Source organism: Agelaius phoeniceus, chromosome 1 (assembly GCF_051311805.1).
Source record: "Agelaius phoeniceus isolate bAgePho1 chromosome 1, bAgePho1.hap1, whole genome shotgun sequence".
Classification (NCBI taxonomy): Eukaryota; Metazoa; Chordata; class Aves; order Passeriformes; family Icteridae; genus Agelaius; species Agelaius phoeniceus.
The window spans coordinates 146,886,231-146,899,156 of NC_135265.1; the positions used below are offsets into that span (position 1 = coordinate 146,886,231).

The following is a 12,926-nucleotide window of genomic DNA, read 5'->3' on the forward strand; positions in this document are numbered from 1 at the left end:
TGCCAAAAGCAGCTTCAGCAGTTTTTTTGTTTTGGAGATGTCCAAACTCCACTATGCCAGTGTGAAAGTTGTTGAGTGACATCACCATCCTAGATGAATCTCCCCCTTATGAAAAAAAATAAATTGTAGAATTCCATTAAGTCTGGTCCTTTTCCTTGTAGTTTTCTAATAATTTCTTTACACCTTTAGGACAAAATTTTACAAGGGCTTTAAAAATGATAATTTAGAAATAATTTTCTGAGCTATTACCATAATTTCTGAAGCACTTTTGGCTTCTTCACTAAGAAATTGTGAGTCTTCCCCTAATTAATTGTGTGCTATGGATAAAGCTGTGAAATAGAGGAACTGGCTTCAAAGTAGGTTATCACTGAACAGCAAAAATCATCTACTTGATTCAAGCTTGATAAGCTTGAGCAGATTAATCTCATTCAGATGATGGCCAGAAAATAATTTTCTCTATGTGGTTGGTTACTGAATTCTTATTGGAAGGGTACTTTAAACATAAATTGAAACTGTTAATGTCTGCTATGATGCTTAGAACAAAGAGATTTTAAAAATGCATTAAAATTTTGAAGTTACCAAATTTTCCCACAGACCTTAGAAATGAAATTAAACACAATGCAATGTAGCCCACAGACCACTGGGAAATAAATCACAATGTATGTAGCTCACAAATTATTAGAAATTTAAATAAATAACCAGCATTTCAGCCAAAGAGTGGATTTTGTAGGTATGAGGGGAGACTGCCTGTGAGCCTCAGCCCTGCTGTCTTTACAGGTGGTGCTAATTTTGTGCAGTTTATGTAAAGTGTGGGTTTTTTGAAAGCACATTTTTAAGTTTTAAGGTTTTTAAAATGAGGCAGGGTTTCTGAGAAGGAGTTCTAGGCACACAAATGCCATGGATTATGTGTATGTATACAAACCTACTTAGCTATTGTTAACTTACAGGTGGGCACAGTTTTAAATGAGATCAAGATTTACAGATTTAAAGATTTTATTAACTAATGCATGAAAATATAAGGAAGTAGCAGCAGTGGCAGAAGAGTAAAAACCTTTTTTATTGTGACTCTCAATCTGTGTCTCTAGGGCAGCATGTTGGCAGCCAGGAGATGGAGAGGCCCCACCACAGTCTGTCAGTGAAGACTGTCTGTATCTGCACATCTTTGTTCCTGACACCACTGTAAGTATGAGATGTAATTAAAATCAAATTTTTTTTTTTGTAGCTGAGGTTTGTCTCTTTCCAAAGTGCTTTTAATTGGCATGAGTGGCTGTTTTGCCTGTGTTGTCCACAAAGCCTGCAAAGTTAAATTAGGCACTCTGGTGTCTTTAGTGGTACAAGAGCATTCCCCACAGGCTTTGTGTGAGCTTTCTTGGGTGACTAGGAGGGCAGCACACTAAAAAGCCAGAGATAAGAGAGAGACAGAGAGGGAAACACAACACCAGAAGAAGGTGACAGCAAAGGAGGAGAAATTAAGGACAGAGATGGCAGTGTTCCTGCAAGCAGACCATCTGTCCAGGAGACAAGAATGCAATACAATACATCAACATTTACCAGCAGACAGGGGGCTGCTGATGGTTTTTTTCACCCTCCTCTTTACTGTTCCTCTGTTGACATCTGTGGGAGTCTGTTGGGAAATGACAGTGGCAAGCAGTGCTAGATTTGTGGCCAGCTCACAGAGGTTAAAAATAGATGTTTCCAAAAATGGCTGGGCCACTGGTAGAGTGTGAAGAATTTTCATTTGAAAGTTCTTGATTTTCTCATTCTAAACAGATATAAAAGAAAGCTGCAAGTTAAAGCCAAGCTAAAATGATTGGCCAGCCCTTGGGAGGCTGGTGATGAAGATGCTGAATAACATGTGAATCCCATTGAGGAGTAGGCCCAGAGACAGGAACATTTTTTTTTTTTCCACAGTACTGGCAATTTTCAGAAGGTGGTGGTAGTTGTAATAGAAATTTATGAATCTGTCATACTGCATGTCTGGAAAGAGCTGGTTTAGCAATCTGACAGCAGCACAGAGTCCCTTGCAGGCCCATTTTAACCACCAGAGAGACCAGCAATCTGTCTTCTCCCTGCAGCATGAGGCTGTCATTTTGCCTTGAGTGCAATCACCACTTATTGAAAACATCAGGTCACTGTCCCAGGCAGTTTGCCATCCATGCTTAAGAGCTGCTTTCAAGATACTTTATTTGAAACCATTGTATTTTCCACTTAAAGACTAAATAGGCTTCTCTATTCTCCTTCTCAGCCCTGTGAACTGAATCTCTCCTGTCTTTTTTTAAATTGTAAGGTAGAAGTAGGTCCAATCAAGAAAATCCAGTTTTACATGCATAAGTCTAGTCCAGGAGAGAACTAAAATTTCTGGTTTTGGAGAAGTAGCTGGGAACAGAAGGCATTGAATTTTCCTTCTCTTTTTGTGGCAACCTCTATTTTTTACTCACATGCAGATAGATAGTTATATATTTTCAGCCTGTGGAAAGTTAAATTAGCTAGTAAATACGGAATATAAAATCTCCCAGAGAGCAGTGAATGCAGAGGTCATTCAGGATCATTTTGAGCCTCAAAAAGAGTACGGTGCAGGTACTGCTGCCTGTCACCAAAGGACTCTCAAACTGTCAAGCACTGAAGAAGGTGAATGACATAATTTTGCTTCCATAGCTACATGTACCACAGTTAAACTGGCACTTCTGACTTTTTTCCACCTATAGTCATGACCACCTGTCACACTTGCTCAGCAAAGCTGCGCTTTGCCTTTATTTAGAAAGGGTTTAATTGTAAGATCAAGACTTAAAAATCCCCATTAAATAGGAATAGAAACCCTCTCTGTTCTTTCTCCATTTCCTGCATATTCCCATCATTATTGTGTCATCCCCATTGCACTCAATTCTTTACAGAGCAATATTGTACAGTAGTAGAAGCACTGAAGGTTTCCTGTCTTGGTGGAGTTTAAATCTGTCCCTGTCAAGTAGCTCATCAAGTATTTTACAGAAGGATGAGCAGGGAGCTTGGACCAGATGGCCCCAACAGTGTTCTCTTCCAAGGTTAACCATCCTGTCATTCTGTGATGGAGAAGATGCTTATGAATTTTCTGAAGTTTCTCAGATTTCCAGCTGAGTTGCAGCATCCTGGTGGCTGCTGAACTTCATTACCCCATTAGGGTTTGCACGTGGGATCTAAGCCCCTGCTCAGAGTTCCCATGAGACCATGATGGAGCTGCTGGGCTTCCCATTGCTTGGTGCAGAAAAGAAATGGGAATGCTGCATCCAGACACTTGGCTCTGTGCACAGTCCCAGTGCTAAATGTTCCCCTGAATTACTCCATATCTGTTGCAGCTGTTGTCAATGGCTTTGGTTTCCCATTTCCAAATTTTACTGCCCATATTTGCCCTTTGTAAGCTTTTTATTGTGTAAAGTCACTCAGAATAATGTAACATGCAATTTACAGGGCAGCTGGAGGTCATGGTGCTGTGGAGACTGTGAACATGTGGGAAATGCTTAGCATGAGTCTCAGGGTTAACCATGCTGAGCTGAGGAGATGGAGTGGGCTAAATATAACTGTTAATACCATTTTAGCTGACAGAACTTGATGTGGTTGTATTGCAGAATGAATTTCCATGTGAAAACAGATGATTTCATTTTTTTCTTCACCCCCATCTCTCTCTGTGTTGCATGCAGTGCAGAAATGGATGGGAACCAGGGACAAGGCACTGCAAGTTAGGCAGTTTCAGTTCAAGAGAAGTTCATGAGAAAAAACAACTGTCTGTCTCAGTGCTTGCAATGTCTTGTGTTTTCTTGGCAACATTGTTATGTTCACAAGAAGCCCCTGAAATGATCCATCAGAGAGATAAGTGAGGAGTGCACACAGATATCTGTAATTTTGCAGGATGCTGCAGCCATCGCTGCTCTGCTGCTTCTCCCATACAGCCATTGGTGTTTTTGCTGGAGACATTCTTTGCCAGAACAGATGGGACTGCTGTGTTTAGCTAAGCTCCATCCAGAAAATAACAGCAGCAGAGCCCATTGCCCTCTAGGTGCAGGGAAAACCAGCCCCAGATGTACTTTGATGCTGCTACAGGAAGGGGGAAAACCAAACCAACCTCCCCCCTTCTGTTCACTGAAGGATGTTTCTGTTGAGTGTCTGTAACCTGCTGGTGAGTGCTGAGGTGTCCTGGGGCTGTTCTGCCTTTTTCCTGTTGATGCAGCAGCAGCCCTGCTGTGTGTGCAGAGAGGGTCCATCCCTGGTGCTGCTCTGGGAAAAAAGTTTCTGTTTCTGTGCAAAATCATGTAGCTCTGCCAGGAGTGTTAACATGGGTGCAGATTGGCACTCCTTGCCATCCCAGGAATCCTGCTGGGCTCTTTTGAGACAGAGTCCATCTGTACTTTGTGAGATGTGGGTTTCTCCTCTGCAGAGACAAAGTCCTTCTCTGCAGAATCCCTCTATGTATCTGGTAGGGGAAAATATCCATGGGCACTGAAGGAGCATGGAGTGTTATCAATACCAAGTGACATTTTTGAGACTAGACAGTGTTTGAGTGCTGAAGACTTGAGAGCAGGAAGCAGCTTGCACAGCTGTGAGCTAGTCTTACTCAAGATGGAGCAACCCAACAGGCCTTTTCCTTCTCCTGTTTCCCACTTGTTTGAACTTTTCCTGCATGTTTGTGTAAAGCACATGTGCTCTAGCAAAGACAAGCACACCACATGCTCAGTGGCCAAGGCAGCAGGAGCTGGCCTAGAGGAGATTCTGGCTGGTGGAATACTGTGGTACTGTTAGATCTACTTTATACTGGAGATAGTGCCCTCTTTGTGATATTCAGATCATTGCAGACAATTTGTGGGCAATTGTGGACAACACCCTTTAAATTCCTGACAGATGGGCAGATATTCCCTTTTAATGGTCACTCTTAAAAAGTTATAAATGGCTTAGATAATGTTCATGAGGAAGCTTCTTGTGTTATCATCAGTGACCTACCAAAGCAACAGGAGTATTAATCTGGTCATTGTCATGGCAGGTCAAAAACATGTCAGTGTTGCTGTTCTTCCACAATGGAGGGAGTTACAAGGCTGAGGAGGGAAAGACAACCCTGGATGGGTCATACCTGGCTGCCATTGGTAACGTCATCGTTGTGACAGCAAACTACCGGGTCGGCGTCTTTGGCTTCCTCAGCACTGGTAAGTCATGGGTTTCCAGGGCAAACAGAATTATGCATTCTGTAACTCCTCTGTTTCTGATTTTTACTTTTTCAAGTTATTTTTTTAACTCAAGTAACGTATATCTTTCACAGATTTTTTTTCTAAATTATTGGGGGAAAAAAATGACCAAGAAATAGTGGAGACTTGATCTAAAGAGAAAGGGGAGAGCAACAAACCAAATCCAATATCTACATCAAAGCAATCATTGTGGGTAGAGTTTTCAACTATTCCAACTTCCAACCTGTTCCATCCATGAAATGTTGCTGATGCTCTCTTGTGCCCATGTCAGAGTGGGGAAGGGGCAGAGACAGATAACTGCAGGTTCATGGTAAGAAGGATGTGAGAGGATGGAAAGTAAGGCACAAAGGTAGTTGGCTGCTTCCTTAACAATTCAGCCTGACTTCTCTGAAGAACTTGCCACATTTAATCTGAATCTGCACTGGCCTGGATGGGACTCAACATTTGCATGTTCTGTGTTGCAACCCTTCCTCCTGTTCCAGTGCAAAGGATTTTTCGCTCTCCTAATGCCAATTGTCATTAAAAATTATACAAATTCCCATTACAAACAGGATTTTGTCTTGTACAAAGAGGTATGAAAACACACATTCAATCTCCCTAAATCTTTGGGGTAGTACCATCAGGTCTTGGGGGCTGTTTTTTTCATTTTGCCTTTTTTTAGCCATGCCTTTTTAAGCAAGTAGAGAACACGCTTCTTTCTACCATCTTTCACTTCTGCCTGGGGCAGGGGAACTTAAGGTAGAGAGCCATTGAGAGAAAACGCAACAGCTGCAAGTGGAGCTCAGTCTGGTGGCAATCCTTGGTCTCTTTAGTGGGCATTTTAATACACTTATAACTTTTAGGCTGTCATGTTTGCAAATATCTGACCTACATACTTGGCCTCATGATCCTTTTGAGTGTTCACTGCTAGTGATGTTGGGTGGATTTTGCCTGGTTTGAGGTTATAGCTGTAGTTGTTGGTTATTTTTTCCCTTCTGTGCTTACTGTTTTGTTCAAAGCTTACTCACAGAAAAGTCTCTTTCATTCTGTAAATAGAGAGCTGTAACTACAAGATCCTTACTTATTTAGATAAGAATTTGGTCATGGGTGTATCTGGAGAAAAAAAAATCACTGTTTACATCAGTGCAAACCCAATGTTAATGAAAGTGATGGAATAATTTCATTTTTCTAGAGCCAAATGTAGTGTGGATATGTGCTGTGGGAGCTTCCAGTACAAGCACTGCCCACACCACCTTCCTTCAGCCCTGTGAACCTCACCTAGGTTTCCTCCCAAGTGGAAAATGCTAGTTGGGTTGAATGTGATGCAGCAGTGTTTATGTGATGATGATGCATAATTTAGGAAAATTATTTGGTCTCTGTTTCACAGGGTTCTGCCTGCATGTTCCAAAATGTCAATACATGAGCTTGGTGTCCATAATTGGCATTCCTGCAAACCTTCAGACAGAAGTGGTTCATTACATGACTTTTTGGGGACCTTCTCCTGCTCTCTGTACTGTGGAGCTGTGGTCAGGGAAAAGTTCAGTCTTTTCTGGCCCTTTCCTCTTTGAGGAGTCCATGGTGTGTATTTGGGAAAATCCTACAGTCCTAGAATCACAAAATATCTGAAGTTGAAAAGGACTCACAAGAATAATTGAAGTGCAGTTCTTGGCCCTGCACAGGACAACCAGGAATTCCACCATACACCTGAGAATGTTGTCCAAACACACTTTGAACTCTGTCAGGCTTGGTGCTGTGACCACAAATGGGTGATTATTTAAGTCATTCCAGTCTCCTGCACCTGGGCCTTTGGAACTTTTGCCATTGGTTTGAAAGGGAGCAGGAGTTCACCCTTAGGGCTTCACTGCAGGGCTGTTTGAAGACCCTGCAGTCAGAAATAAAAGTTATGAACTTGTGAGTAATATTAGTTTGATTGTCCAACTAAGCAAAGTCCTGAATCTTCTCAAGTTGATTTGTAACAAATTACAAAACTAGAAAGGAAGGAGTTAAATGGGTTTTTAAGGAATTGAAGGATAGTGAAAACAGAAGATTTCCTTTTGTTTGGATGGAGCTTTTGTTAGTTCTATAGTTCTTCTGATCTCTCAGTGGCAGGGCTTTTGCAAAAAGTGAAAGAGCTCTCTTTATTCTAAATATAAAAGATGTTTAATTAAATTTGCTATCACCCATTAATGTTGCAAAAAGTGATGCATATTCTTACTAATGCCTCCACTTCTTCCTTTGTGTCCAAAAAAATTAAAGTGAGTTGCCAGTGATATGGATGGCAAGAGTTTGGAGAAGACAGTCATGTTTTTAGTTTCTAGTCTTTAAAGGTTCCATGAAGTCATATAAACCAGAACAATTTTCATGCTTTAATATAGCACTATTGTTCTTGTTCTGTTTAGTAGTAACAGAAGGAAGCACACGAGGACTCTGGTTTCTTTTCAGCTTCCTGTGGTTCTCAGGAATGTGATCTTTTCCTGCAAAAAGGCAGTGGAAAAGATTCCTGGCAGACATGTTTCTTTCAGTCTAACTCCTATGAAGGTCCATCCATGCATGCATCTGTTCTCCAGTGTGGTACATTTCACAACCCAATTGTGGTTTTTGCCAGGGAGAAAGGAACTGGTTATATTTCCCTTTTTGGTCTTTTTGTTTAGTATAGTGAAAGCAAGGCAGATTGTGTGGCTAAAACATTTACATGGATCTGCACATAAAAATTTCTTCACCAAAGGGATTGTAAAACATTGGAACAGGCTGCCCAGGGCAGTGGTTCAGTCACCATCCCTGGGAATATTTAAAAATATGTAGATGTGGCACTTGGGGACATGGTTTAGTGGTGAACTTGACAGTGCTGGGTTAACAGTTGGGCTCAATGATTTAAGGGTCCCTTCCAATCTGACTGATTCTATGATTTCACTTCCTTTGGAGTGGTCTCAATGGGGATGGAGCAAATCCTTAAAATGAGATTTCCTTTTTAAAAAGTGGGTTTATTGCTGGATTGAGAGCTCTGAGAACTGGTCATGGTATGCAGAACAAACTAAAAAACCCAAAAAATCAAATCACAAAACTAAAAAACAAAGCAGGGAAAATATTTCCTCCATTGCTTCACTGGTGTGGCTTGGACTGATCATCTGAAGCAGTGGCTGTAGGTAATGGCTTTTTGGGCCTTTCACTTTTTGGCTGCCCTGCTGAAAGGCTGTTCCTAACAATGGCTGTTGTAGTGTGGGCACCTCTAAGATCTGCAAGGTTACCATTAATCCCTTCTCCTCTATGTTTACTCTGCTGTGTAAACTGGTGTGCTTGATACCTCAGGAATTCACTACAGGATGTACACTTAAACTGCTCCTTGCTCAAGACCTGTCCACAAAGCAGCATCTTTTTATCCCACTTTCTGTTAATTTTAATTCACTAGTTTCTGAACCCACCCTTATTTTAAACTTGCACTATTTGGTCTTGGCAATGGAAGAAACAAATAGTTTCAGCTGTGTTTCTATTCACAGCTTTTCTGTTTTATCCTGTGGGTTTTTGGATTTTTCCAAGTTTTAAATGTGAAGAATTTTAAAACTTTGAAAATGAATGGCTCATTGTGGATTAAAAAGAAGCAGACAGTGAATAATTATTTTCTGTTCCTTTTTTTACAAACCATGGAGGAATTACTTATTTCTGCTTTTGTTGACATAAAATCAAGCTTACCTACATTCTTGCATCATTAGATGCTTTCAGCATTAGTTACTTATTAGTCAAAGTATCAGGTTACCACTTTCTGGTGTTGAAAAGGAGGTGGTCATATTTAAGCATGAGAAGCACGTGATTAATTTTTTTTTTTAATGTTTACAATATATATATATCAGATTTGTATTGGATAGTCATAGGACGATCTCAAAGAATAGAGACAGAAATATTATAAATTTTAAAATAATATCTGGAAGAGTGTAAAGAAATTCAAGATGTTGTGATTTATGATTGGTCAGGCAGGGCAAGTGTAAGAGGTATGTAGGAAGGAAACATGCAGTCTGGTGTACTCCAGGAAAACAGTAATTCTTATAGATCCCTTCCAACTTGTGAACTTGGCAAATACACAGATTTGTTTTGCTTGTTTTTAATTCATTTAAGATTGAGCTACTTATGTAGAAAAAGAATCCTATGGGTAAATCTATGGACACTTGAGCCTGGATTCATCTCCTGCCATGATTAGTCCTAATGAAGCTTAGAAGTTCACGTGTTATTTTTCTATCACTGGGGCAAAGCAGCACCCCCAGGGCTGCCCTGTGGAGTGGTAAAAACTGAAATGGAGTCACTGTGTAAAGTGATTACCTTGGAAGAGACCACTTCAGACTTTTAAACCCTGGTATCTTTTTTGTCAAGTTTCATCTGCAAGAGCTGCAAAAAATGTAACATTTACCCCAAACTTCAGTGTTTGTAGCTTTCTTTTCAGCTGTGTTTTGTCTCCTCCACCAGGCTCTGCTGAGGCCAGAGGGAATGCTGGCCTTTGGGACCAGCTGGCAGCTCTGAGGTGGGTGCAGCAGAACATTGCCAGTTTTGGGGGCGACCCCGGCCGGGTCTCCGTGGGCGCCGCGCGCGGCGGGGCCGACGTCACCAGCGCCCACCTGCTCACGGACACAGCGGGCACAGAGCTCTTCAGGAGGCTGCTGCTGATGGTGAGTTCATTCCTGCTTCAGCCTCACCTGCACTGGGAGAGGATGCTGCTACAGAGATGAGGATGCTGCAGCGCGTGGGTGCTGGTTTTATTTCATCCATACCCTGCCAGGGCTGTTGTTGCTGTAGTTATTTTTCATCTCACCTGTGACTGTTATCTCCAGGAGCTGGATGCTTCGCCAGGATGTACAAGAGATGCACTTTGGTGTTTGGTTTACTCATAGTAAGAATCCAGTTTTCGTCACTGTGGTTTTTTGTGTGTTATATAAATAACCTTGTTTCGTAACCTGGAGGTACAACAGCTTACTTTCCATTCCATAAATTTGATGTTGGTCAGCAGCTTTTAGACCCTGAAACTGATGAGCCAAACTCCCACATGTTAAATTATCCAGTCTTTTTATCGGATCTTAAGACAGCTTTCATTTAAAAGAAAAAACAAGTTTCAGAGAGTAAAAATCAGTTTACAGATGGGGTTGTTTCCTGTCAGCTTAGACCATTTTCTCAGTCACTCCAAGTGATCCATATCCTTACAGCCTTTCCTGTGTTGAGTCTCAGGACTCTGATATCAGTTTTGTCAGCATCATTACTGCTATTTATCTTCACAGCCTCAGTGTGCTCTGAAATGAGGCTTAATCACCAGAGGAAGTTTATATATACATCAGAAATGGTACTTGGACAAAATGAGCTCTGCTAGCAGTGCTGCCTTGGAACAGTGAGCAGTGGAATAGGATTCTTGGTTCAGGAAGCTGAGGGCCCAATTAAATAAAATGCTGCCTTGAATATAATGACATCTTAATTCAGTACCTAATTGTTCTTCACTGTGTCCCTGCTTCAGGAAACATATCTTTCTTTTGCATCCCTGTGGCTCAATATGTTTATTTTAATTGCATCGCTCTAGTGAGGAGGGCAAAGGAGGTTTTTGAAAATTGCTGTTTATTAATTGTTTTTTTCTGTCATGATCAGATAATTCCTCACACAGAATTTCCTAGATTTTTAGTCAGCTCTTGACACGGAATTTAATTTGCTAGAAGACCCAGAGTACTTTTCTCTCAGTTTCCTCCTACTCTGAAGTCACAAACCCTTTACTGACATGGCTGAGGATGGGGTCCTGTGAAAACTGTGGCAGGACACAGTGCAATTTAACAGCTGAGCCACTTAGGGAAGGGAAATGTAAGGACCTCTTTGCTTATTTTTGCTTCTAGAAAGTAGTTCCACATTATGTATTTTCTTTTATAAAAAAAGTTTAAACTCATTCTTCCTCCTACAGCAGAACACTGGTTAATGGAAAACAGTGGCAAGTGCAATGAGCAGATAGGAGCACCAATTCTTCCCACTTTTCTAGTGTTTATATGATTTTTTTTCTGGACTGTGCAGACCACTGTCTTGGCAAAAGCAGCATCTCCACTGAGTTCAGAGTAGTGTTAATTATTTATCCTGACAGCCTCACATTGAATTTAATTTTCTTGTGAAATACACTGACAATATAAAAAGCAAGCAACAACTGAAGTAACTTGTAGTTTAAAAGTATACTTGATCCATCTTTTTTTTTTTTTTAAGTGGTGCTAAAGTTGGTTTTTCACTTACCTCTCCTGTGAAGGGATGTTTTTGTTCAAAGACACCAAAATCATTGAGTACTTTTAATTTTACTGTAAAAAAGGAGGTGCACACAGACTAGAATCACGAAACTGAGAATATATACCAGATATACATTTCCTGAGGGAAAATCCCTCAATAGAGCTCTTCTGCAAAAGTCAGCTTTGTGCTCCTTTTTTCTGTATTTGTTATGCATGATAAAACCATGCTGTTCCTGAGCATGCAGAGAGGAGTGGTGCATGAAACTTTCTTTACTAGAAAATGTGCTCCTGAAATAGCAAAATGCTTTTGAGTTTTCTGTGTCTACCCTGTAATAGCTTTTGCTTGGAACAAATCTGAAAACAGATTGAACAAAATCAGTGCAAAGCTATCACGGGGACTTTTTAGAGTTTATTCATCTTTTTAGAGTTTATTCATCTTTTTAGAGTTTATTCATCTTTTCTATTCATCAGTGGTATGATTAGAAATAAGTGTTATCAGTAATTCTGGTCTGATTTTAATTGGTTTACGAGCATTAACCTGGCATTTGACTTCATTTTTTGATCACTCAATTACTTTACCAGTGCAGTGTTGATGTAGGTGACTGGATCAGTGGTATGGATGGCAGGGGGCTGCAGAGGGCAGCTGTGTTGGGTGTCCTCTCCAGGCATTCCTGGTGGGTGCCAAGGGCAGCTTCCAACCTTCTTCCACCCAGTGCAAGGGAGGACACCAGGTCCCTCCTGGCCGTGGAAGCAGATCAGACAATGGTGCAAAGAGAAGGTTTATTGCTCTTCTACTGCAGTCATGTGCGGGGCTGTCTGACATGGACCCTAAATATCCCTGATCCTGGTAATTAGCTACTCTTTAGATTCCCTTTCTTCCTCTCTCCTTTTTCTCTCCCTTTACCAGTCTCATTCCCTCTCAAACAAACCAACCACTTCTCTTGGGTACTTTTTTCAAGATACCAGTTTTGCTACATCCCTACCCAAATTTTGTACTTCTGATACCATTTCATAGGTAGCGTCAGATTTGTATAAAATCACCTGTGGGCTGTTATCCCTTGCAAGCTTGTGTTTCCCAAAATGAAGTCTTTCAATTAACTGTAAAAATGACCAGACCTCACAGAATTTCTCCATAACCATCTGTGAAATCCAGCCATTCCTATGGCACATTTAATTAGTTTTTGTCACTTTATCATGTCATTACTGTGAGGATGACAGAGTGTCTGCATAGGTCAACCAGGGAGATTGTGGATTCTCCATTCCAAAGCCACCTGGACATGGTCCTGGGCAAATGGCTCAAGGTGACCCTGGTGGAGCAGAGGATGTCTGGGGGTCCTTTCCACACTGAACTGATCCATGATTGTTGAACCTGTCAATGTCAGAACGTTTTATCCCCTTCTCCCAGAGTGTGTCTGAGTGATGCCAACTGTGTGGGCTCTGGGATTCTTTTGTCACCTTCCATCCAAGATACCTTCTGGCACTGGCATTGCAAGGCTAACTGATTGTACTAGTTGCACAC

General features: G+C 41.1%; 1 protein-coding gene across 1 annotated transcript in view; it reads left to right on the plus strand.

The window, feature by feature from the left end:
- Positions 1-12,926, plus strand: part of TG (thyroglobulin) — a 147,541-nt gene that overhangs the window by 74,655 nt on the left and 59,960 nt on the right. The window contains exons 39-41 of the mRNA XM_077173556.1: positions 1,086-1,179; positions 5,006-5,165; positions 9,636-9,835. Of these exons, the coding sequence (XP_077029671.1) occupies positions 1,086-1,179; positions 5,006-5,165; positions 9,636-9,835 (454 nt within the window). The remainder of the gene's footprint in view (positions 1-1,085; positions 1,180-5,005; positions 5,166-9,635; positions 9,836-12,926) is intronic.